The sequence below is a fragment of the Leptonychotes weddellii genome, chromosome 6 (assembly GCF_054177405.1).
Source record: "Leptonychotes weddellii isolate Sample4059 chromosome 6, ASM5417740v2, whole genome shotgun sequence".
Lineage (NCBI taxonomy): Eukaryota > Metazoa > Chordata > Mammalia > Carnivora > Phocidae > Leptonychotes > Leptonychotes weddellii.
This window is the reverse complement of record NC_138374.1, coordinates 130,376,938-130,404,039: the sequence shown is the minus strand read 5'-3', so window position 1 is coordinate 130,404,039 and position 27,102 is coordinate 130,376,938. Positions and strand designations below refer to the sequence as shown.

The 27,102-nt window shown below is 38.9% G+C and overlaps 1 protein-coding gene across 4 annotated transcripts in view; it reads right to left on the bottom strand.

Moving 5' to 3' along the window:
• The window catches only part of TMCO1 (transmembrane and coiled-coil domains 1), a 52,329-nt gene that overhangs the window by 12,714 nt on the left and 12,513 nt on the right, over positions 1–27,102 (bottom strand). For 3 of the 4 annotated variants that reach the window (XR_014146607.1, XM_006741992.3, XM_031037584.2), the window contains 3 exons: positions 19,523–19,569; positions 17,962–18,029; positions 5,805–5,949 (listed from right to left, as the gene is read on the bottom strand). Coding sequence is in view for 3 of the 4 variants with exons in the window: in XM_006741992.3 (XP_006742055.1) it covers positions 5,805–5,949; positions 17,962–18,029; positions 19,523–19,569 (260 nt within the window). In the remaining variant the exon portion in view is untranslated. The remainder of the gene's footprint in view (positions 1–5,804; positions 5,950–17,961; positions 18,030–19,522; positions 19,570–27,102) is intronic. The other variant, XM_031037585.2, reaches the window with a different exon arrangement.

The following is a 27,102-nucleotide window of genomic DNA, read 5'->3' as shown; positions in this document are numbered from 1 at the left end:
GTGTCCACTGACAGATGAATGGATAAACAAGATGGGGTCTATACACACAATGAGATATTATTTGGCCTTAGAAAAGGAAGGAAATTCTGACACATGGTACAACATGGATGAACCTTGAAAACATGCTAGTCACAAAAGGACAAATATTATATGATTCTATTTACATGGAATCAAATCCACAAATATGAGTGGTCAAATTTGCAGAGACAGAAAGTAGAATGATGGTTGCCAGGGACTGAGGGGTAGGGGTAATGGAGAGTCAGTGTAGGATTTTCAATGTAGGATGATGAAAACATTTTTTAAAAAATATTTTATTTATTTATTTGACAGAGAGAGAGAGATAGCGAGAGCAGGAACACAAGCAGGGGGAGTGGCTCGATCCCAGGACCCTGGGATCATGACCTGAGCCGAAGGCAGACGCTTAACGACTGAGCCACCCAGGTGCCCCAGATGAAAAAGTTTTAAGATGGATGGTGGTGATGGTTGTACAACAATGTAAATCTACTTAATGCCATAGGAACTGTCCAGTTGAAAATGGTTAAATAGCAAGTTTTATGTCTATTTTAACACAATAAACGAGAAAGATTAACAGCACTGGAATTACTGAATATAGGAAACCAGAAAGTAGCATCTGGACATACGAGAGGGTTAGCTGGAGGATTCTGCAGGAGTACGGCTACCGCAGGCAGTCACACTGGTTAAGTTTAACCCCCTGAGACTCTCGAGGCATGACATTTATAGTTTGGCCTACTCCTCCACATTTTTTACTCTAAGGGTTCAGATCACACTGCCTAGCCCACCCTACAACACCAGCACATTTCAAAAGACCTCTTATCTAAAGAAGGTGTGAAGAAAGGAAGAGTGCCTCCACTCAAACACTTGTCACCTGGACTGAACAGGCCTTCACATTTCAAAGGTGAATTTAGATAGGCACTCCAGACAAAATACTACTAGGCTGTTGGCAGGGATTTGTCATATTCACATGCATACCAGATTCAAGACCAATCATTCACCTCACTGTATTCTTTTGACCTTCTAGCTTCTTAGTTTTTGAAAAAAAAAAAAGAAGTAGGCAAACTGTGATCTCAAATGAATCCATGTTTTTATGTTTTCCTTCCTAAAAATCACATAACAGTTGGCAAACTAGAAGAGAGCAAAAAAAGAATAAGGTACACCAGTATGAACTCCAAATGGATTGGCTCACCATTTAAATGCAAAGAATGAAAACAAAAAAGTACTAATAGAAAACAAGGATGAATTTCCTTGTAACTTTGGAGTGCAGAAGAACTTTCTAACCATAATTCAAAATCCAAAAGCCATAAAAGACAAATTTGATCAAAAAAGAAAAAAAAAATCCAGCAAACAAAATTTTGTGTGGCAAATACCACTGTAAGTAAAACTGAAACACAAATGACAAACTGGAAAAATTATGTGCGACTTACAGCACCCAGAAAGGGCTAATCTCCTACATAGGAGCTAAAAATTCAGAAAAAGACCAACAACCCAATAGAGAAATAGGCAAAAGGCATACAAAGTCTCTTGCCACCAAAGAAAGAAAAGAGTATATGAACAGCTCTTAGACAAACAGGGATGCTCAATCCAAAATGCAAATTAAAGCTACAACGAGGTAGCAATTCTTATCTATCAGATGGGTAAAAACTCAAAAGCAATTTCTGTGGGTGAGGATGGCAGAAACATGCATTTTCATACCTTGCTCTTGGGACTAAAAAATGGTATAACCCCAGTTTGCCAAGTTTATAAATTCCTATTTTGGTGTAGCACCTACTCTTCGTTTAACATACACTTCTCAGGTGCATCCTATGTACTATAGACAGGTACATAGATACTTTAAGGTATATATAAACAATGAAGAAATCACTACCTTCAAAGAGTTGGAGAGGAAAGGAGAAAATATAGATAAAAATAACAAGTAGACAAAAACAGATAAAGCTCCTACAATGAAGAATATGACCAATCATTATGGAAACTTGAATCATTCTATATTAGTTTCCCCATCACTCACTCCACTTTATATCCCCAAACAAGCAAACAAAAAACCCCAATTCATTATGTTCTCTTAAAACTACTTTATGCCAGTGTGTATCTGAAACCAAGTGGCCTACTTCTTTGCCTAAGAATGGCCTCACTGGGGAAATCATAGTACGTCTACGTCTATAATTTGAATTTCTGAAAGCCTCCTATTTTATGGCTGCTCACTTCACAGGCATCTTCACAATTACCATGTAACCTAAGATCCTAAAAAGTAAATAAACAACAAAACAAAACATGGAAATAAAACAAGCATTTTAATTCAAAGACAGAAGCATATTTTTCATAGTAACACTTCAAATGCTAAGGTATGTCAGACTGGATAGAAGTTCATAATCCTCCAGTACATATGCTAACAACAATTAGTGAGGAACAGGTACAGAAACCATATGCAGCTAGTAAAATAAAAAATTATAAAAGTAGGTCGCTTCGGTAATTTTTCTAAGACTTTAAATATATTAGAATACCTTGTTTAAAATTGGAGTAATAAAATTAACCACCCAAGACGAGCACCACTCAGGATGCAGCAACAAGTTAGAACTCACCATTGATCTTGGGGAAGAAAACTATATAGCAAAAGAAAGAAATCTTTCAAATACAACACTGTTATATTAGCTATGCAATACTATCGCTCTTCGATACTTTTCTCTTATTAATATCAGTGCATGGAATGGGACAAGTAGAAATAAAAATTGTGAGTATGGGGGTGCCTAGGTGGCTAAGTCGTTAAGCGTCTGCCTTCAGCTCAGGTCATGATCCCAGGGTCCTGGGATCGAGCCCTGCATCAGGCTCCCTGCTCAGCAGGAAGCCTGCTTCTTCCTCTCCCACTCCCCCTGCTTGTGTTCCCTCTCTCGCTGTCTCTCTGTCAAATAAATAAATAAAATCTTTAAAAAAAATTATGAGTATGCATTCTTCCTGGCTCAAAACACATTGACTATATGCGTGTGTGTGGAGGGGGGGGTTGCTGCCCCTTTCCTCCCTTTCTCTGTACTCAGTAAGCAATTATTTTATTAAGCTGTGCCAGTCTAGGATCTACTGTTCCTATTTTAACTTTATAGCACATATTATACACTGTGGTTCTCAGGGGTTAGCATATCATGCTGGTCCACTGCCTGTTTTTATAAATAAAGGTTTATTGGAATACAGTCATACTCATTTACACATTGTCTATGGCTACTTTCATACTATAATGGCAGAGCTGAGTAGTTACAACAGTCTCTGCCTGAACCTTCAGGGATTAGCAGACTATGGCTGGCCCCTTGCCCAGTTTTGTAAATAAAGTTTTGCTGGAACACAGCCACACTCATTCATTTACATACTGTCTAGGACTGTTTTCATACTATAATGGCAGACTTGAGTAGTTACAACAGAGTGTATGGTCTGGTCTGAAAAGGAAATACAAAAATATTTATGATCCAGACCTTAACAAAAAATTTGCTGACCGCCATGGTAAATGAGCATTGCATTCCTGATAAAATTAACTGCTAAACAAACACCTCACCAGACTCTCTGAAATAACAGAAAGGAGTTTAAAGACCAGCTTGAGCTGAACTTTCTCAATGATCATTCTTAACATTTCTTTCATTTTAAAAACTCTACATTTTAAAAACTCTAATCACTGTCTGAAACAGTGATTTCTAGGTAGCAATGCAAATGGCGCATCTAAAATGACTACTGTGAGCCATCACACATAAAGTAGTAATATCTGAATGTAATTTAAAGTAGAATTGTTCTTAGTTGCTTAAAGTAGAATGTATACATCATTGTGTTTTATTAATATTTGGACATAAGCCACAATTAAAAATTTCAGATTTAAATAATCAAATTTAAGAGCAATATTCTGGAAATCAACGGATCGCTGCTAAACCAACAAAAGAGATCTATGTTGTTAATGTCTTGGTTTTCATGTTTAGATAGACTAAATAAAATGCTTCACTACAGAGACATTTTCGAAAGATGTAGTATACACCTCAGCTACACAAGAACACAACTTCTGGTGGACATACCCACTTAGCTGCTCTATAAACATCTCCAATGGCTCATCTTCTAACCAAGCTACTCTTCATTCCTCTATTCCTCCCCTCTTACTGACACTAGTCTCCATTTGGTCACCAAAGCCACACGTGGGACTTGAGTACTTTCTCCTTTCTCCTGCTTTACCTCCATGTATGTCTCAACTTTGCCCCCTCTTTTTCATCCCTCTCATCATGGCAATAGTTCAGAACATAATGATTTTATGCTAGACAATTCAGATAGTCTTCTGGTATTTCTCCACCTTGTCAGGCTCCTCTCTCACATCTATCCTTCAGGAAGCAGTTAAGTGTCAGAAAATGATGCCAGGAAGTCTTGAGACCTGGCTGCACTTAATCTACAAAAGGAGGAGGTGGGAGGCAGCCAGACAGAAGGAAGAGCATTCACAAAAAGTCAATCTGGGTGAGTGGGACATGGAAACTGTCAGGCAAGTCAGAATGACTGGAGTGTTGGATGAGAGATGAGGTGGGGAAAACATTAAGCAGTAAGATCATGAAGATCTTTGCAAGTTTCAAACTCTAATTCCATTTCCTACTTATTCTCACATGCCAGGCCAACCAAAAAATCTGCTGCCGTTGACAGTATTCAGAAGAAGAAATACAAGTCTCATGTGCCAACTTCCCCATGGCAATGCCTGCTGAATGGCAGTGTGTTCAAAGCTGAAATATAAGAAGTTCTTAAGCCAGAGACTTTAATTAACCCCTCTCACTTTTTAAAGTCCTATTTCAAAAACTACTTCACTCTCTAAACCTTTCTGCCTGAATTTTCCCCCACGAATCAAATGTTAGGTTTCTCTCTGGGTTCTTTCAACCATCTATACTTCTGTCTTGGCTCTCACTGTTTTTCATTATGAATGTGTGATAATCATGGTGGCCAAATGTAAATTCTGTAACACAGACTTGAGTATCTCAACTGTGAATAACCTAAAATCATCAAATTATTACATTTATTTGTGTTCCTGAAGTGCCAAAAGGCACTGGAGTATAATAGAGAAGAAATGATACTGGGGCACCTGGGTGGCTCAGTTGGTAAAGCATCTGCCTTCGGCTCAGGTCATGATCTCAGGGTCCTGGGATCGAGCCCCATGTTGGGCTCTCTGCTCAGCGGGGAGCTGCTTCTCCCTCTAATTCTCCTCTGTGCTCTCCCTCCCTCCCTCTCTCTCTCTCAAATAAATAAATAAAATCTTAAAAAAAAAAGAAAGAAAGAAAAAGAAAAAAAGAAATGATACTGAGAAGACCAAACCCATTCTTCACTTTTGTATCTTTAGATGGTTGTAATGAAGAAGGAACCTAAGAGCTCTAAAAATGGGATATGGAAACCATGTTTGGTTTTATGGCTACTTCTCACCCCAATGGATCAGTAATCTAGACCTATACACATTTAAAACAGCTTTAGAGGTTAGGTTGGTTAAGTGTCTGCCTTCAGCTTAGGTTGTGATCCCAGGTTCCTGGGATCAGCCCCGCGTAAGGCTCTCTGCTCAGCGGGGAGAGTGCTTCCCCCTCTCCCTCGGCCTGCCGCTCTGCCTGCTTGTGCTCTCTCTCTCTCTCTGTGTGTCAAATAAATGAATATAATCTTTTAAACAAACAAACAAATAAATAAACAAAACAGCTTTAGAGGATCCACTGGGATTCTAAAACATTTCTAGTATTAAAGTAGTAAAGGCTAATTTAGGGTGTGAGAGCAAGGAAGAATGTATGTATTTAATACTGGATATGGTCACTCACCTGTCGAATTGACATGGTACAGAGAATATACAGAAAAATGAAGGAACAGTCTGTGGTGTCATCCCCTAGCAGGTTTCGATGAGACAATCCTTGGATATAGGAAAGGGGGGTGAAAGGGAGCTTTGCCACCACTCTACCATCAAATCTAAAAAGGAAAAAACAAAGAATTGTTATTTTTGGAAGACTGACAAGCTTCTTAGTTCCAGGGAAGAATCTGAGACAGAAATAGAACTCTAAGTCCCTTGATCTCTAAAAAACAAAGAATGATATCTAGTATATGTGCTGCCGAAGCGAGCACAAAGAATGATATTCTAAAAAGAGACCTAAAGAACAAGGATGTAAGGAAGGGCCTAGATTTTTCCATCAATCTTTTTCTAAACTAGTGATTCTTAATTTTTTCAGTATCAGAAGCCCTGAACACTGAAAAACTGAGATTCCCTACATTGTTTCAAGGTTATAGCTATCACTATTTAACTTCTCTATAAATTAAAACTGAGGAATGTTAAAAAATATTTACTAAATCATTCAAAAGGTGGCAATAAATTCATATGTTAACACAAATATTTTTATGAAAAATAACCATCTTTTCCAAAACAAAGTGAAAAGAAAGGCTTTTTCTTTTGGCAAATGTCTTTCATGTTTTGTTTAATAGAATACTGCTGGATTCTCATAGCTGCTTCAGTATTCAGGCTGTTGCAATAATACACATCACAGAGCCCTGAAGCCTCTGGAAAATTCCACTGTACACTAAAAAGAGAGTAAGAATAAAAAAGAAAAATAACATCTTAGAATTATTCTGGCAGTAATGTTCATCTCAAGGACTTCCCAAGAGTCTCAAAGAGCTCTAGGAACCCCCAGACCATACTTTGAGAATCACTATTCCTTTTTTTTTTTTTTAAGATTTTATTTATTTTTTGACACAGAGAGAGAGAGACAGTGAGAGAAGGAACACAAGCAGTGGGAGTGGGAGAGGGAGAAGCAGGCTTCCCGCTGAGCAGGGAGCCCGATGTGGGGCTCAATCCCAGGACCCCTGGACCATTACCTGAGCCAAAGGCAGACACTTAATGACTGAGCCACCCAGGCGCCCGAGAATCACAGAGAATCAATGCTCGGAACCATGGCACCAGTAAGATTTTAAGAACCCTCTGTTCCAAGACCCAGAGGCTCCCAATACACCTCTTAAACAGGCTAAACATTTCTGAATAGAAATTCATGGAGTATATAGTGGTGAATGAAAAAAGCAGAGTCTTAAAATTCATACACAATATTCTCAGATAACTTTTAACATACCATTAGTGTTGGAAAGTATTCTTTTTACTTTTTCTAAAATAGAAAAGAGAGATATTTCTAAAAGAGAAACACAGAGGGCACCTGGGTGGCTCAGTTGGTTAAGCGACTGCCTTCGGCTCAGGTCATAATCCCGGAGTCCCTGGATCGAGTCCCACATTGGGCTCCCTGCTCAGCGGGGAGTCTGCTTCTCTCTCTGACCCTCTCTCCTCTCATGCTCTCTCTCCCTCTCTCTCAAATAAAAAAAAAAAAAAATCTTTTAAAAAAAAAGAGAAACACAGAAAAAAGCTGTAAGAAAATGCTTATCAGCATTTATGTTGAGGTCCTGGGGATATTAGCTTCTTTTATACTTTTCTACGAATAAGTAGTATAATCAGTCAATAATGAAAATTATAAAAATGTGATTAAGGAGAGTGATACTTCATAATATTAGAGAAATGTATGACTACCTCAGCTAAATTATCCAAATAAAGTCTTTTTTTTAAGATTTTATTTATTTATTTGACAGAGAGAGAGACAGCGAGAGAGGGAACACAAGCACGGGGAGTGGGAGAGGGAGAAGCAGGCTTCCCGCGGAGCAGGGAGCCCGATGTGGGGCTCGATCCCAGGACCCTGGGATCATGACCTGAGCTGAAGGCAGACGCTTAATGACTGAGCCACCCAGGCATCCCCCAAATAAAGTCTTTAATTCCAGTTAAAACAGCTAGAAAATTCCCTCTTAGAAAAATACTTGGGCGCCTGGCTGGCTCAGTCAGTGGAGCGTGTGACCTGATCTCAGGGTTGTGAAGTCTGAACCCCACCTTGGGTATGGAACCAACTTAGATAAAAATTTAAACATACATATTTTTTTTAAAAAAAGAAAAAAAACCTACTTGGTATTTAGAATGTTTCTACAGAGGGAGAGGGAAAAGAAAAGTAGCAATACCATCTTTGTCTTTGGGAAAAAAAAATCCCTAAATATCTAGATCAACTACTGTGGTTCTAAAGAGCTTATTAGACAACTGTGCTACAAAGAATATAGAAGAGAATGAATCTTCTCTTGACATCTTCTATATGTCTGACTGTCCACTTACTACTTCCAACTGCCTTCCTAGTATATATTTACACAGGGAAAGGCTCAATCATAAATTGACTTTACTTATATATGACAAAAGTATTTAAAGATCTGCTCAAAGTAATCACTTTCATTCTCTTCTACTAACTTCACAAAAGCAAAAGTAATAATTTTTTCAGGAGAAGATATTCCCATTCTCTCACAAGAAGTATTAAGTGCAGCTGCCCCGTATTTTCTGGTTATATGCTCAACACAATATGCGGCTCTAGGCATGCCACTCTGACTATCCTACTGTACAGTCAGACTGTAAGCTACTCCCTCGTATTGCTAACATACAAACCCAGTATATTAATCTGATATAATTTTTTATTCTGTTATTTTCAACTTGAAATTCTAACCAAAAAACAAAACAAAAAACAACAACCTTTTAGAACCAATGAACAAATTCAGTCAAGTTTCAGGATACAAAATCGACATACAAAAATCATTCTATGCATTTCTATACACTAACAACGAGCTATCTGAAAAAGAAATAAAGAAAATTATCCATTTACAATAGCATCAAAAACAATAAAATACCCAGGAATAAATTTAACCAAGGAGGAGAAAGATCATCTGTACAATGAAACCTCTAAGACAGTGAGGAAATAAGTTGAAAAAGACACAAATAAATGGAAAGATATCTGTGTTCATAAATACGAAGAGTTAATATTGTTAAAATGTCTATTTTACCCAAAGCCATTTACAGATTTAATATAATCTCTATCAAAATTCCAATGGCAATTTTCACAGAAATAGAAAATACAATCCTAAAATTCATATGGAACCACAAAAGACCCTGAGTAGAAAAAACAGTCTTGAGAAAGAACAAAGCTGGAGGTAACACACTTCCTGATTTCTAACTATATTACAAAGCTGTAATAATCAAAACAGTATGATATTAGCATAAAAACAGATGCACAGACCAATGGAACAGAAGTGAGAGCCCAGAAATCAATCCACTCATATAAGGTCAACTAACATTTGACAAGGGAGCCAAGAATACTCAATGGGGAAAGGACAGTCTTTTCAATAAATGGTTCTGGGAAAACTAGACAGCCACATGCAAAAGAATGATATTGGATCTCTATCTTACAACACTCATAAAAATTAACTCAAAATCAATTAAGGACATAAACATAAGACCTAAAACTGTAAAATTCCTAGAAGAGAACATATCACTAATCATCAGGGAAATTTATAAATCAGAACCACAATGAGATATCAATTCACTTCTGTAAGAATAGCTATCATCAAAAAGACAAGAGATAACAAATGCTGGCAAGGATGTAGAGAAAAGGGAACCCATATGCACTGCTGGTGGGAATGTAAACTGGTGCAACCACTATGGAACAGAATAGAGGTTCCTCAAAAAATGAAAAATATATGGGGCGCCTGGGTGGCTCAGTCGTTAAGCGTCTGCCTTCAGCTCGGGTCATGGTCCCAGAGTCTGAGCCACTCAGGCACCCCTATGCATGAGACCTTAAGCCAGCCACAGATATGAGGAAAACAAAAAACTTCGAAGGACTCTTACTTTTAATGAATTAATTTTTCCAGGAGACTTGAAGCTTGTCATAGGAATAGCTAAGTGAAGTGGTGTCTAGCCTAATAAAGAAGAGTTGGGGAACGAAGGGGAAGGGTGCAAAAAGAGAGATAGCTTATAGATATTATTAAACCTAGGAAGATTATTTCTCTCAGTGTACTTACTCTCTGGTTCCAGAGGGCAGGACCACTGCTCATGAGCAGAAATACAGGTAGGCATATTTTGGTCCAGTAAAAGGAATTACTTTCAGATGCTAAAAACTACTCAATAAAAGTATATTATCTCAGAAACCCTCAGGCTCCTCATTGTTGGAAATAATTAAATAGAGGGTGGAAAATTATCTGCCAGAGGTACTACTGAAGAGATTTTTGTATTGGGACAGAAGTTATTTGTGAAATGACTTCAGATCTCTTCTAATTCTAAGATGGTAATGTTTCAGCTTTATGGAAATGATCCAGGATGAAAACCCAAAAAGAAATAAATAGCTACAAGCAGGGCCTCCTATTGCTTCTTTGGAAATCTGGAAATTCAAGTCCCTCCCATCTAACCTCAGGCTTTTTTCTTAAAAGCTGCCAGCTGTCAACGAGTTCTAAGATTAAATCGAAGATTAAAAGGTATATTAGAGATGGTGGACTCCACACTACAGTAAACAGATGATCACGTTGACACTCTGAGAAATTAAGTTAAAAATTGAATAATAGAATCAAAATATGTGCTAGACTTCTCATTTCATATGCCAGCTTGTAAAAAACAGAGATACAGTCTTTAACTTTTAGGTGCTCACAGTCTTAGACCCAATAATAACATATATTTTTAAATGCACAGGCCACAAAGACCAGAACAAAAACATGAATTATAGCCCAGCAATTGTGCTGCTTGGTATCTATCCAAAGGAGCTGAAAACTTATGTGCATACAAAAACCAGCACACAGGTGTTTACAGCAGCTTTATTCATAATTATCAAAACTTGGAAGTAATCCAGATGTAAATGGATAAACTGGTACATCCAGACAATGAAATATTATTTGGTGCTAAAAAGAAACGGGCTATTGGCCATAAAGACATGGAGGAACTTTAAATGGATATTACTAAGTGAAAGAAGCCAATCTGAAAAGGCTGTATGCTGTATGAGTCAAACTATATGACCTTCTGAAAAAGGCAAAACTATGGAGACAGTAAAAAGATCAGTGGCTGCCACAAGTTGGGGTGGTGGGAGAGAAAGGGATGAACAGGTGGAGCAGAGGATTTTTAAGGCAGTTAACCTACTCTGTACGATACTCTAATGGTGGATACATGCCATTATACATTTGTCCAAAGTCACTGAATGTACACCAAGAGGGACCCCTAATGTAAGCTGTGGACTCTGGGTGGTTAGGATGTGTCAGCGCAGGCTCACCAACTGTAACAAGTGCCCCACTCCAGTGGGGGATGTTGCTAGTGGGGGAGGTCATGCATGGGGCAGAGGGTATACAGGAAATCTCTGTACCCTCCTCTCAATTTTCCTGTAAACCTAAAACTGCTCTAAAAAAATAACTTATAAAAAAAATCAATACACTGGGCGCCTGGGTGGCTCAGTCGGTTAAGCGACTGCCTTCGGCTCAGGTCATAATCCCAGGGTCCTGGGATCGAGTCCCACATAGGGCTCCCTGCTCCACGGGGAGCCTGCTTCTCCCTCTCCCACTCCCCCTGCTTGTGTTCCCTCTCTTACTGTGTCTCTCTCTGTCAAATAAATAAATAAAATCTTTAAAAAAAAAAAATCAATACAGCACTTGAATAAATAGTAAAACACTTACATGAACCTCCACACCAGTATTGCAAAACAAAACAAGTAAAAAGCTACTGTTGCCAGTGTTCTGAAAAAGAAAGTCGACAAAAAGAAAACAGTATACTGAAGAACAAAGAACAGTCTTCCTTCCTGCCAACAGTAGCCTTCTACAAGAAGCTTGAATATAATGAAGCTTTTTGTTAACATTTTCCTCCTGAAGATACTGTATTTGACTTCTTTGACCTCTGTGGCTTAAAGAAAAGGCATCTAGTATTTTATCTTGTACTGATGAATTGCATAAATAGGTATTTCAATACTGGTCTAAGGCCTAAAAATGTCATCAACAAGTAGTTGCTTAATAATTATATGGTATATGCTTTTCAGATGTGGCCCTTGACTCAAGAGCTTTAAGTGTGGAAAAATAAAATGGAAATACATAAGACATCGTGGAGCACATGAGAGACTGCTGTTTGGTGCTAGACAGTTCACGCGAGTGACAATGCTATGAAAATTCTGCAGAGAAAACCCATGGAGCCTCTGCTGACGAGGGAAGTGCTTTGTCCCCCACATATTCTTGTCTATAGCTTTGAAAACCTCGGTCCTCTAGAAATTTCATAATTATCAAAGCAGCAATACAACTATTATATTCTATTCATTTGGTTCCCATCATTATTAGACTATCTTTAGTATTTCATTAAGTATTTTACCCTCTTCTGGTTGTTCCTTTTTTTTTTTTTAAGATTTTATTTATTTATTTGACAGAGAGAGTGAGAGCACAAGCCAGGAGACAGAGGGAGAGGGAGAAGAAGACTCCCTGCTGAGCAGGGAGCCCGATGCTGGGCTCAATCCCAGGACCCCGGGATCATGACCTGAGCCAAAGGCAGATGCTTAACCGACCGAGCCACTCAGGCGCCCCTCTTCTGGTTGTTCTAATTCAATTCAGCTTAGAATGAGAGAGGAGAAGAAGGCAGCAGGGAAGAAAGGCGGGAGGGGAAAATTTGGAAAGAATGAGACCAAGTTGTTTGTGTGATCATATGATTATCTATCTAGAAAATCAGAGAACCAAATTAAAACCTACTAGAACCTATCAGAGTTCAGCAAGATGGTCAGTTACAGAATAAAATAACAATGTTATTGTAGTAATGAGCTAGAAGATATAAAATACATGCAAGACTTATTTAGAAAGAAACTACAAAAGCACATAAAATAGACTTAGCAGAAACACCACATTTCTAGATGGGAATATTAAAAATTATAAAGGTGTCTAATACTTCAAAACTAATATATCAATTGAATAAAATCTGAGTCAAAACTTGAATGGGATTATCTTAGGGGAAGCTGATACATGAGTGATTCTTAAAAATTCATGTGAAAGAATGTGTGTCTCAGAAACAGTGAACAGTGCAGTTAGAACACAATAGTTTGGGGTGCCTGGGTGGCTCAGTCGTTAAGCGTCTGCCTTCAGCTCAGGTCATGATCCCAGGGTCCTAGGATCGAGCCCTGCATCGGACTCCCTGCTCAGCAGGAAGCCTGCTTCTCCCTATCCCACTCCCCCTGCTTGTGTTCCCTCTCTCGCTGTGTCTCTCTCTGTCAAATAAATAAATCTTTAAAAAAAAAAAAAAAAGAACACAATAGTTTGTAGACAGTAAAAAGAAATAAAGTTTGAAGAACAGGCTGGGGCCAAAGCATGGAATGGCATGAAAGCCAGGTTAAAAAGTTTGGACTGAAAGCAGCAGTCTGAGTGGCATGATGCCACATAAGGACTTTAGTGTCAGAGACACATGAGTTATATTCCAGCTCAACGTTTACTAGCTTTGAGACCTTGGGCAAGTTAAGTAACTTGGAATCTCATATTCTCATCAGTAAAATAAAGACTGTAATTCTCATCTTGGAAGGCTGTTAAGATTACAAGGGCAACCTATATAAAGGCCAACAGTGGCCAACACACAGTTACTATTCCATCAGTAGCAGATGTGGTTATTAGACAATGAGTAACATGCTTTTGGGGATGGTTAACTTAATGCTGCAGTGACAGGAGGCACCTGAAGATGGAGAGCAGCTAGGAAGCTACTGGCAAGCCCAAGATTAAGGGGTAATAGCAGAAATGAAAGGCAATGAGCTGAAACTAGGATGAGAGCTGGTGCAGCATGGATGAAGAGGAGAAGGAGGAGGGAAGAAGAGAGGCAGAGAAGGAGGGAGGGAAGGATGGGCAGGTGGATGGATGGCTAGACAGACAGAGAGAGGTAGAATAAACAGGAACTGTTAACTGATGGAACAGAGGACTGACAATGTTAGAGATAATTCAGTGTCCAGCATTAAATGTGGGACAGGGTAGATACACAAGAACTGTGTGCTGAAAGGAAGAGAGGAAGGGAAGCGATAAAGCTTTCAATTCCAGGTGACTAGAAATGAGCACCACTTAAAGATACACAAGTATCAGGAAGCGCACTGCTTTGGCAGAGAACATGATGGGTTCCAAGTGAGTCTCAAAAATAACGTAAAGAGAAATAAGCCTCTCTGAGGCCCAGGGACAGGCTGTTCTGCAGCCCAAGAAAAAGGCAAAATATAGCTGAGGTAGGGTGTTACTGTTATAAAATTTGTCTCTCTCAAATTTCTCTCTATAATGGATCTTCTACAAATTACAATGACCCCTACATAAAAAAGAACAGTAAATTTTTAACTAATAAATCAATATTTCCCATATAGATGTCTATTCTATTTGAAGGGAATAAGCAGCGTGAGGGCTCAGGCTGGGTAATTTTTCTTTTATCTTCCACAGCATGAGGCACAAAAAAAATGGCATGCAGCTTTTCGACCTGAATAAACATTAAAAATAGTTGAAACCTATAAATATTTATGTAGTACACTCACAAAAAATTGAAAACTGGAGGGAGAAAATCAAAGGAAGGCAAATGAAAATGATTATTGACTCAAAGGAGAAACATAAGAAATATGTTATAATACTTTGCAGTTATGTGATTCTATGACTATAATCAAATATATTAGCTTCATTTAGTAACTAAACCAACTATGGATTCAAATCAAAACTATATGCCAAGCTCTAGTTTAAACCACAGAAAAGTATGAAAGAACTGGCAATTTCTTCCAAAAAGATAATCTAACATTACCTCCTACTGTAAATAATGACCATAAGCCAAAATGATTCATTTCCATGTTTCACAACTTAGTTTACAAGTCAAGACTTCTCCCTACTTAAGCCTAATGTCAACACTCTCATCATTAAAGAGATATAGTCTTTGAAAATTAGATTTACATTACTAACTTGTCAATAGGATGTGCACAATTTTGCATTATTTTTTTCCAAACACTATTGATAGGTTAATACTGAAATAAACACTCTCAATATTTATTGCTGATATTAGCCTGTCTTATTACAAGACTCTGAGCTATCCCAGGCAAAATAAACTATGATCTGAGAGTCAGTAGAAGACGTTTTCATCTGGGTTAAAGCCTTTATTTGTGGGTGAAAGATGCTAGTGCTCTTCCCGTCTCAATCATGGAAGCCCATACAGACACGGGGGCCAGAAACTCAAAGTAGTTTGTAATGCTGAGCCCCCCACATGGAGAGCAGCTGGTCTGGAGAGTCCCCCAGTCCCGTGACAGACTTCATGGGAATGAGAAATAAACTTCTGTTAAGCCACACACACACACGAAGACATTTTCATCAACTACATTCAGACTCTCATGGTTTTTGAGAATTTGGTTCCATTGTAATTGGTTCACTAACTAGTGTTTTCCTAAATGAACCACTGACATCCTGGAAATTAGTAATTATAATTTAAAAATTTTTGATTCACGGGGTGCCTGAGTGGCTCAGTCGGTTAAGCATCTGACTCTTGGGACTCTTGATTTCAGCTCAGGTTGTGATCTCAGGGTCCTGGGATTGAGCCCCATGTCGGCTCCATGCTCAGCGGGAAGTCTGCTGGAGATTCTCCCTTTCCCTTTGCCCCTCCCCCTGCTCATGCATGCCATCTCTCTCTCTCAAATAAATAAATCTTTTAAAAAATTTTTTTGATTCACATTTCAAATGGCATCAAATTCTGACCCCAGAATAGTATAGAAACCATGACAGAAGAAACTGGTGTATATTTACAAATATTTTTAAATTTATTCAATAAATGTCTATATAAGCCCTAAAACCCTAAGGATATAAAAACTGTCACATGTGAAGACTATAAGGAACTTACAGTCTAGTAGAGGGAGACATAAACATAAGTTCGGTAAAGAAATATATTAGCTTCATTTAGTAATATATTTAGACTAAGGAATAAAATAAAATGCTGAACCTCTAGCAAAGCAGGACTCAAATCTGTCACAAAAATCATACAGTCAAGCTAAGGCCAATCAGAACAGACACAAAGACACAACACTAACCTTAAAATATTATTTAAAACATCAGAAGTAAGAGAAAAGTAAGAAGTTAAGCATCAAATTTAAAAAGTACAGATGAGTACTTAGCCAGCTCTATACTGTCCAGAAAGCAATACTTTACGAAGAATATTTGTGGATTTGAGTTGTTACACGGACACTTAGTAGTTAATTATAAAACCTTTCAAGGGTGTTTGCTTTGCCTGGTAACTCATGGGGATATGTACCCAAGAAATGAAGTATGGCAGGATGGAAAGAGTATTGAGTTTAAAATTATAAGCCAGAAATCATGAGACTTCTAGATACCCTAGGCAAGTTATTTCACCTTCCAAAGGTCCCTTTCAGCCCGAAAGGTCTATAATTTTAGTAATCATTACTTAAAAGGAAATCTTACATTAAAACCATGTGGACACCACCTCTAGTCCCTCACCTAAGTAAAAATAGCCACTCACTTCTTTTCCCCCAACTGCACTTCACACAGGTTTCTACTGTAGCATCCATCAAGGTATTTGTTTATCTAGCTTTTCTTCCCATAAAACTGATTATTACTGAGGACGGGGGCCACACCTTATCTGTTATATTCTAACACTAGCACAATGCCTGGCACAACGTAGGCACTGAACTGGTGGGGAGGGAAGAATGGACTGGAGGAAGGGGGGAGGGGCAGGGAGAGGGAGAGACAGACAGAAATGAAGCAGGGGAGGAAGAGTAGGAGGAAAGGAAGGAAAAGAGGGAGAGAGGGAAATTCTCATTCTGTGGGATGATTCATGTGGGCCTTGAAAAGTAATAAATGACTGCTTGTCATCTTTGGATATTTTCCCAGTTTCTGTCAAAAGCAGTTCCACAATTACTCAGGCCTGCTATCTGCCAGTTTAGACAACAGTACCTTACTTTATCATTGTTAAGACTCTATTTTAAGAGTCAAACATCTCTATATGACTACCTTCGTTTTGAACCAGTATGCTAGTAAGTAACTTAAAAACACAGAAGACATATTAAATTCTTTTTAGAGGCCCCATCATACCTGGGTCTTTACCTTGTACATAAAAGATCCTTGATATTAAAGAGGGTGGGAAAGATATTATATAATTGTATTCTCTCAAAACTCCTTGATTTTGGTAACTGGATTGAAGTTATATAAGAGAATGTCCATGTTCTTAGGAAATATACATTTTAGTAGTTATGGGAGCTCCTGAGTGGCTCAGTTGGTTAAGCATCTGCCTTTGGTTCAGGTCACGATCCCAGGGTTCTGGGATCGAGCCCCACATTGGGCTCCCTGCTCAGCACGAAGTCTGCGTCCCCTCTCCCTCTGCTTGTGCTCTCTGTCAAATTAATAAATGAAATCTTAAAAAAAAAATTTAGTAGTTATGGATTAAGGGGCATGAACCCCATAACATACTCTTGCATAATTAAGAAAAATACATAAATAATACATGTATGAATGAATACACAGATGATATGGAGAGATAGAAAAAGAAAGAAAACGGAGCAAAATGTTAACAATTGTGAATCTGGATAATGGATATATTATTTTTGTAACCTTTCTGTAAATTTGAAGTATCAAAATAAAATATTACCAAAAAAGTTAATTGCTGGGCGCCTAGGTGGCTCAGTCGGTTACGCGTCTGCCTTCAGCTCAGGTCATCATCCCAGGGTCCTGGGATGGAGTCCCACATTGGGCTCCCTTCTCAGTGGGGAGCCTGTTTCTCTCTCTCCCTCTGTCCCCTGCTTGTGCTTGCTCTCTCTCTCTAGTGCTCTCTCTCTCTCTCAAATAAATAAAATCTTAAAAAAAAAGTTAATTGGGGCACCTGGGTGGCACAGTCATTAAGCGTCTGCCTTCGGCTCAGGTCATGATCAAGCCCCGCATCGGGGGGTCCTGTGATCGATCCCCACATCGGGCTCCCTGCTCCACAGGAAGCCTGCTTCTCCCTCTCCCACTCCCCCTGCTTGTGTTCCTGCTCTCGCTATCTCTGTCAAATAAATTAAAATCTTTAAAAACAAAAAAAAGGTTAATTGATCATAAATACACACACATATAGAACAATAGTTAGGTAAAACCATATTACTAAAGGATACTCACATGGAATTGAACATTCCCATTAGGGCAGTAAAACAAAAGCCAATTGCAAACATGGATTTCATTCGGACCTATAAAGAGACCAACAAATTGTCATTTCACGCTAAAGAAAACCACTACTAAGGCACACCCAAAAATTTTGGTTTCATGTCATGTTTAAAAGACACTCCCCATAGCAACAAGCTGTTTATTGACTAACCCACCCTCCACCTCCAAGCCCTTCTCCTTGCCCCCTTCTGATGAATAGTATTGGGTGGCCATGTGACCCAGTTCTGGCCAGTGAGTTACAAGTACTGAACGGGACTTTTAAAAGGGACAAAGCTGGCCAGTATCTCTTTGGGCCTTTTGCCCATTCTTCTTGCCTGGAATGAAGAACATAATGCCTGAAGATAAAGGATAAAGTGCCATCAAATAACCAAACAACCATAATCTAATGGCTAACCTAAGTCCTTAATAACATTACTGAGCTGCTACACCAGGTCAGGACTACCAACCTCTGGACTTCTTGAACAAGTAAAAAAAATCTTTATCTGTTTAAGTCATTGCTGGTTAGGTATTCTGTTACTTGCAGCTAACTTCTTACTTAATTACATTAAGTGGTAAAAGTATAAACAAACAAAAGATCATATAGATGTAAGATTAACAATCATTATCTCTGGATGACAGTTCTTTTTTTTTTTTAAGATTTTATTTTTAAGTAATTTCTACACCCAACGTGGGGCTCAAACTCACGACCCTAAGATCAAGAGTTGCATGCTCTTCTGACTGAGCTAACCTGGGGCCCCCAGATGACAGGTTTATCAGCAATTTTTCTCTCTTCTTTCTGTAGTTTCCAAATTTGGTCTTATAAACACTTAATAACTATGTCAACAGAAAAGCTATTTTCAAAAAGATGCCCTTCTAAATTACAGCTTTACTCAGTAAAATTGCAAGAAACAGAAGATGATATAGCAAAGGTCTCTCCGAAAGCAAAGACAACTGTTGCACAGTTCAGATGTCCTGTGTTAAACATACAGAAATTAAATAGAAAAATTAGTCAAGCTACATAATTAGCCTACCTATGCCTCAGAAAAACTCTTGAACAAGCTCTACTCTTTAAAAATGATGAGTAAATGGGTAATAAAATCATTTTTCTTTACACTTTATGGTATGCCGGACATGCAGAACAAAAAGCCTCTTAAAGAACAAAGGCAACAATAAAGGCCATCTATAAAGCTCCAACTCAGATGCCGGCATGACACAGGTCACCAGAAAACCAAAGATTCAGCAATGACATCAGAAAAAAAGAAAACAGACAACTTCATTTGAAACAGAAGGGCACAGCTAATCAAGAACTGTGTGAAAGGGACAAATTATGACCTCCGAGACAGCCCAAAAGAGCTTCTCTTATTACTGAAGTGACATTTAAGCCCAGAAGCATATTTTCAGTTCCATCTGGTCCAGGAACACCCATGACATGATTGGGTGAATTTCTGAAAAGGTAAGTATGTATTTAATGCAAATCAGAGTCTTATGCTATAAAACATTTTGTGGTTTACCATAATATTATACTTCAGACTCGTACCATGGATAGGTCTCTGTTGTTATTTTTCAGTTTCTCTTCTTGCCTCTCTGAAAAGAATTAACAAACTGGTTAATATACACAATGCTGAGCACAAAGCAGATGTTAAACTGTCACTGACTGGTGACTATAAAAGCATTTGTGTCTCAGTATCACTTAATAATAAGATGAGCTGAATACCTGTGATATTGTATACTTTATATTAGCAGAAAATTTGAATGCAGCAGAGCACCAAAATATTTCAATTTAAATAAAAGTCTTTAAAGATTAATTAAAAATTACCTCTGGTATTGTCTTAACTCTGTACATTAAGATATACTTTTATACTACTCTGATGGAAAGTGTAAACATAATGATTATACTTAGGTTTCAAATATGAGTTACTCATCTCTTATGGTTTTCCCCCTCTTTCAGTTTCTTAAGAGAGCAGAGTCTAAAAGTAAAAGCCAATCAAGACAAATTTAAAATTCAGGTTCTGGGGCACCTGGGTGGCTCAGTCGTTAAGCGTCTGCCTTCGGCTCAGGTCATGATCCCGGGGTCCTGGGATCAAGCCCCGCATTGGGCTCCCTGCTCCACGGGAGGCCTGCTTCTCCCTCTCCCACCCCCCTGCTTGTGTTCCCTCTCTCGCTGTGTCTCTCTCTGTCAAATACATAAATAAAATCTTTTAAAAAATAAATAAAAATAAAATTCAGGTTCTTTCATATTACAGACTAATTACTCTAAAAATAAGCATAGTTTTCTAGGTGAGTCACTTAGAAAGCTAGAAAATTTCACATATATTTTAAGAACATTGTTATATACACACAACCCAAACTGCTTAACGAAGTCTCAACTGTATATTAATGCCCTTATTTGCTGTATTCCATTAATATAAGGGATTTCATTGTTTCCAGGAAGAAACTGAGGCCCCGTGAAGGGGGAGTGACTTGGTAGAGACCCTGTGAGCATTCTGTGGCTAAGCCAGGACTAGAATCCAAGTTTCCCAACTCCCAAGCCAATAATCTCTATGTACACTATGCTACTGCTCTCTTTGATCATGTATTATCACCAGGATTAATTTATTCAACAAATACTTACTGATTATCTACTACATGCCAGGCACTTTTCTGAGTACTGGGGATACATGAATGAACAAAACACACAAAAATCCCCACCCTCATAGGAAGATTACAAAATAAAAATATAATATCCTCTAAAATAAAAAAATATACCATTAGAATGAACTGGTGTGAGGGCAAGTAAATCTGAGCAGGTGAAGGAAAGGAGGAACAGAAAGAGGCCTACAGGAAGGCTGGCTTGCAGACCGAACTGTAGTTTCTAAATAGTACATAGCGGGATGAAGACATGATCCCTTGCCCTGAACTGCTCCTATCCAGTTTGTTCTCCCTGGAAGGGAAAGATATGGGCAGGAGAGAGCGGGATGCTGGAGATTTGTGGAACAAAATGAACAGAAAGGAATGGAGCTAAGGTCTACCTTGGGGGCGGGAGCTGCTTTGCTATCTGGGCAGTCCTCTTACAATGTAATGTAACAAGTCGTTTTTAAATTGGGGGGTTGAGGATTGGGGTATGAGATGATGAGAAGGTAAACAGGGATAAAATAACTGGAGAGGGAAGGGACTACCACTACAAAATAAAAAGAAAGGTACAGGAGATCACCTATGCTAGAAGCCATGGCATATCCCTGACTCCCTCATCCAATCAAACACCACATCCTATTAATTATGCCTCATAAATATTTTTTAAAGATGTATTTATTTGAGGGCGCCTGGGTGGCTCAGATGGTTAAGCGTCTGCCTTCGGCTCAGGTCATGATCTCAGGGTCCTGGGATCGAGTCCCGCATCGGGCTCTCTGCTCCTTGGGAGCCTGCTTCTCCCTCTGCCTCTCTCTCTCTCATGAATAAATAAATAAAATCTTTAAAAAAAAAAAAAAAAAGATGTATTTATTTGAGAGAGAGAGAGAGCATGCACGCTCTGGGGGGGGCGGACAGGGGGAGGAGGAGAGGGAGAGGGAATCTCAAGCAGACTCCCTGCTGAGCAGGGAGCCTGAGGTGGGGCTCAATCCTGGGACTCAGAGATCATACCCTGAGCCAAAACCAAGAGTCACTTAACCGACTGAGCCCCTCAGGCACCCCACATACCTCATAAATATTTATGAAACCCTCCCCTCCTCACTACCATGTCCTTAGGATTTCTAACCCTGTATTACTTCAAGTCTCCTAGCATCTCACTGCCTTCAAACTTTCTCCCTCAAATTCATCTCCCACATAGCTGCCTGTCAGATCTACCTAAAATGTAAAAGTGACCAAAATTATGATACTCCCCGGCTTAAAATTCTGGCATGGCCTTTCATCCCTACAAGGTCATGTTCCAGTATCACCTGCAAGTCTGATGTCTGTCCTTGCAGCCTCATTTCCAATCCCTTATATGAACTGTTATGTTCCTGCAACACCAAACAAATGTAAGCTGCTCTCTATGTGAAGCTTTTCTCTAGATCCAGTGTCTTTGTTCATGAAGTCCTTTCTACTTGGGTGACCAACTGTCCCAGCTTCCTCAGGATTGTTCCAGTTTTAGCTCTAAAAACCACACATCCCAAGAAACTCCTCAGTCTCGACCAACTGGGATTTCTACCTAGAATGTTTTATTCTGTCCCTATCCAACCCCTTCCTGGCTAGCTAGTACTCAACTTTTAAGCCTCAGCTCTCTGTTGCCTCCTTTTCAATAATGTTCTATAGAGCTTTCTATAATTACGAAGATATTCTGTATCTGTGCTGTCAATAAAGTAGTCACTAATTACATATGGCTCCTGAGCAAATAAAATGTGGCCAGTGTGATTGAGGAACTAAAATTTTAACTTCATTTAACTTTAATTAATTTATTTATTTTTAAAGATTTTTATTTATTTGAGAGAGAGAGAATGAAGAGAAAGAGCATGAGAGGGGGTAGGGTGAGAGGGAGAAGCAGACTCCTCACCGAGCAGAGAGCCCAATGCGGGACTCGATCCCGGGACTCCAGGATCATGACCTGAGCCGAATGCAGTCACTTAACCAACTGAGCCACCCAAGCACCCTAACTTTGATTAATTTAAAAAGCCAAATGTAGCTAATGACTGCTGTACTAGACACTGGATTAGAAGTCCTTTCTTTATGCTTCCAGAATATTTCATGCACATCTTTATCATTATGCTCACTGAGTTTGTACATTCTCTTATAATGATCTATTTATATACCCATCAACCCAACTAGATGGCAGGTTCCTGGAGAACAAGGAATCTCTATGCCTTCTTCATCTCTGTATCCTCAGTAACTGTCATGTAGTTAGCTGCTCAACATTGTAGTATGTGCTCAATATTGTTTCATGAATGATTCAGCAATATAAGAAAACCTGATCTGAAGATACAGCATACCAAAAATCCTTTTCTAGGGAAAGTAGTCCTTTTCTGGGGGGAGGGTAAGTCCTTTATGATGAAGCTAATAGCCTGAATAGACAGAAAAAGCACAAAGAGCCTAAAAGTTGACAGCAAACTGAGGTGACATAGTTTTCTGAAGCTAAGTCCACACAGAAACAATGACCGTAAATAGACAGTGTGTGTACACAGCTTAATAATACAGCAGCACAGGGTGCCTGGGTGGCTCAGTCATTAAGCGTCTGCCTTCGGCTCAGGTCATAATCCCGGGGTCCTGGGATCGAGTCCCACATCGGGCTCCCTCCTCGGTGGGAAGCCTACTCTCCCTCTCCCTCTGCTTGTGTTCCTGCTCTCTCTGTCTCTGTCAAATAAATAAATAAAATCTTTTTAAAAAATAATAATAATACAGCAGCACAGGATTATGCTATTGTTACTAAATACCTACCATACAGAAAGTTGTTTTAGTTGGTTTCAAATAATTCAAAAATAAGTTAATATTCACTTGGTTTTGGAGGTGAAAGATACAAATATGTTCAATGTTTGCTTTCCCTCCCACCTATCTCTGATAAATTCAGGGCACAGCACTATCAACTGCACAAGATTTAGCTGGATGGGATAGTAGCAGCAGCTAAGACTAATTCTCAGCACAGGGATTTTATTCATGGACAACTAACAGCTGATTATGTCTGGGGCTACCTTATATGCTCTCGTGACTCAACTCTTCACTAGGGACCATTCCCGACAGACTAGAACAAAAAAGATAGTATATAAAAAGATAAAGTTGGGCGCCTGGGTGGCTCAGTTGGTTAAGCGACTGCCTTCGGCTCAGGTCATGATCCTGGAGTCCCGGGATCGAGTCCCGCATCGGGCTCCCTGCTCGGCGGGGAGTCTGCTTCTCCCTCTCCCACTCCCCCTGCTTGTGTTCCCTCTCTCGCTGTGTCTTTCTCTGTCAAATAAATAAATAAAATCTTAAAAAAAAAAAAAGATGAATGACAAGAAAATATTTGAAAAAAATCTTTAAAAAAAAAAAAAGATAAAGTTGATTTTTAAAAGGATGCCTCTGTAGAGAAAAGGGACAAAAAGAAGAAACGGAATAAAAAAACAACAAACTAAACAAATATATTTAACAGGAAAACATTATACATGCAAAATTTCATCCGAAATGAACCTATCTGTTTGTGGGTAGGAAATGCTAAGATGCCTCAAGAAGTACAAACATTATAAAAACAAAGAAGTTAATATTCAAATGTCCAGGACAATGTAACAGTCTTCAGAAATCCAAAAATGCCCATTTGGGAAAGAGCAAATCTGATCTAATAGAAATGTTACCAGGAGGGAAACAATTTCAGGTACTCCCCAAGTTATGAACAATAAACTTCTAAATATCCCCATTAAGCCATATTTAGCTTTATATACCTCCCCTTCTTCCACTAAACCCCCAAAACTGATGATACCTTTAAATGGTGGCTAGGGAAATACCTGATCTAAAGTCCATTTTCATTTTTCTCCACTCCCAACTCTGTTAATTGCATCTCACATGCTCATATTCATATTCTCTCTCTCCCCACACATGTTCTTTTAATGGCTCTTTTTTTTTTCTTTCAACTCGTAGAAAATCATTAAACTCTCTCTCTCTTTTCTATTATGACTACCAAACCTTGACTCTCATAACTGCTGGGCAAAAAGATTTTTTTCATTCTCATTATTTTAAAATATAAGATTCAAGGGCGCCTGGGTGGCTCCGTCGTTAAGCGTCTGCCTTCGGCTCAGGTCATGATCCCAGGGTCCTGGGATCGAGCCCCGCATTGGGCTCCTTGCTCCGCGGGAAGCCTGCTTCTCCCTCTCCCACTCCCCCTGCTTGTGTTCCCTCTCTAGCTGTCTCTCTCTGTAAAATAAATAAATAAAATCGTTAAATATATATATATATATATATATATAAGATTCAAGTTTTGCAAGGATATTCTATTAGACACAATGAGAAGTGAAGAGTTTAAGTCCTTTTAAAGTACTTAAAACAACCTTTTATTTTTAAAGTTTGTAGCTCTTATATCCTGATTAAAATCTACTTTTCTGGGGCGCCTAGGTGGCTCAGTCAGTTAAGCTCAGGTCATGATCCCAGGGTTCTGGGATCTAGCCCCACATAGGAGCCTGCTTCTCCCTTTCCCTCCACTTCCACTTCCCCTGCTTGTGCTCTCTCTCTGTTGAATGAATAAATGAATGAATGAATCTACTTTTCTTTAAGCCTCAATGGTTTAAATGAATTTTAAAATGTTATTTCACATTCAATTTTGCTTTTAGTTGCCAATATTACCAGAACAAAAACAAAAACAAAAGCAGTTATTCCTAAGAATAAAGTTTTTATGTTCCATTCTGGGTTAGATAAGTTTATGAAGACTGGCCTGTCAATACAACCATGTAATACATGGTTTATATAAAAATAACCCAAGTTCTAATAAACCATTTTGAAAAAAATACCTTTTTTAAAGAGGTATTCAAATAAGTCTCAATTTTAATAAGACCCTCTACACACATTTGCTACTGAAAACTGAAATAGCACATCAAAAAAATTTTATTACAATTCAATTGCTGAAAACCAGAAAATCTAGTGTAAGCACCCTGCTCTTATTATGCTCTAACCAAACCACCCAACGCTTTCTGCGTATTCCTTCTACACAAGTTACTTGGCTTCCAATTTTTGATGTTAGGTTTTATCTTAATGACTTTAGGCCTCTCAAACACACAAGCAACACTCAAAACCTATTAGTACTGCCTTAGGTCAAATCAAAAAGTAGAAGTATACTGAAGTCATTTAAATGCAAACTATAGGATTCCTCACAAATTACTGGTATCAAGATAGAAAAGATACACAAAAGCCAGACCTTATATCATAGATTATCAAAATATTATACAGTTTGCCCTAACATAGAGCAGCTTTCCCAAGATGCCGCAAAATGATCCTAAAATTACTACCAAGAAGAAACAGTACAAGAATAAAGTTTATGTTTATATTGGCTCCACGTCATAATTATTCTCCATGCTGGTATCCTCAGAAAGATCTTTATGATACAGGCAATAATGACAGCTACATCTAAATCTTTCCACTCTTGATTCACCCTCAATTTCCTTCTGCTGTAGATCTTTTTGAAGCTTGGACAGCTGGCTGAAGTAGCGCTGGTATTGAATCAATCATATCGTCCTTTCCATCCTTTCTTTCCGAGCAGTTAACAAAGTCCTTACTGGGCGCCTGGGTGGCTCAGTTGGTTAAGCGACTGCCTTCGGCTCAGGTCATGATCCTGGAGTCCCGGGATCGAGTCCCGCATCAGGCTCCCTGCTCGGCAGGGAGTCTGCTTCTCCCTCTGACCCTCCTCCCTCTCAGGCTCTCTGTCTCTCATTCTCTCTGTCTCAAATAAATAAATAAAATCTTTAAAAAAAAAACAAAGTCCTTACTCCACCCCTCCTGCTGCTGAGGATGCGGTCAACGAGCCCCTGTGCTTTCTTCTCTTTGTCCTGCTGTTAGGATGTATATTCTGGTAGAGGGGAAGGGAGTTTGATACTAGGGTCAAGAATCAATTTACTAAGGTTCTTTATTAATACTTCAGAGGTAATTTGAGAGGCAGCTGAGCCTTCCTGGGAATTCTCTTCACTGGGCATCTAAGATGATCCCAGGGCCCAGGCTGGGTAAAGCTGCTTTGGCAAATCCACTGAAAGCCTAGTCACAGACCAAAGCTCCTCCAAGATCTTTGGGTTCCAGTAGGAGGTGATGTTCAAGACTCAATTTGCTACGAAGTAGCCTGGAAAGAACTTTATAGCCCAGAAAGAGTGAGAAAAACCCAAACTCCAACAAAGCGTGGTATGGCAAGAGAAAGAACAAAACCAAAAAAATAATTTTTTTTAAAAGAAGCTGCCTTCCTACTGGGTATTTACCCCAAAGACACAAATGTAGTGATCCGAAGGGGTACGTGCACCCTGATGTTTATAGGAGCAATGTCCACAATAGCCAAACTATGAAAAGAGCCAAGATGTCCATCAACAGATGAATGGATAAAGAAGATGTGGTATATATATGCAATGGAATATTATGCAGCCATCAAAAAACCCCGAAATCTTGCCATTTGCAACGACATGGATGGAACTGGAGGGTATTATGCTAAGCGAAATAAGTCAATCAGAGAAAGACAAC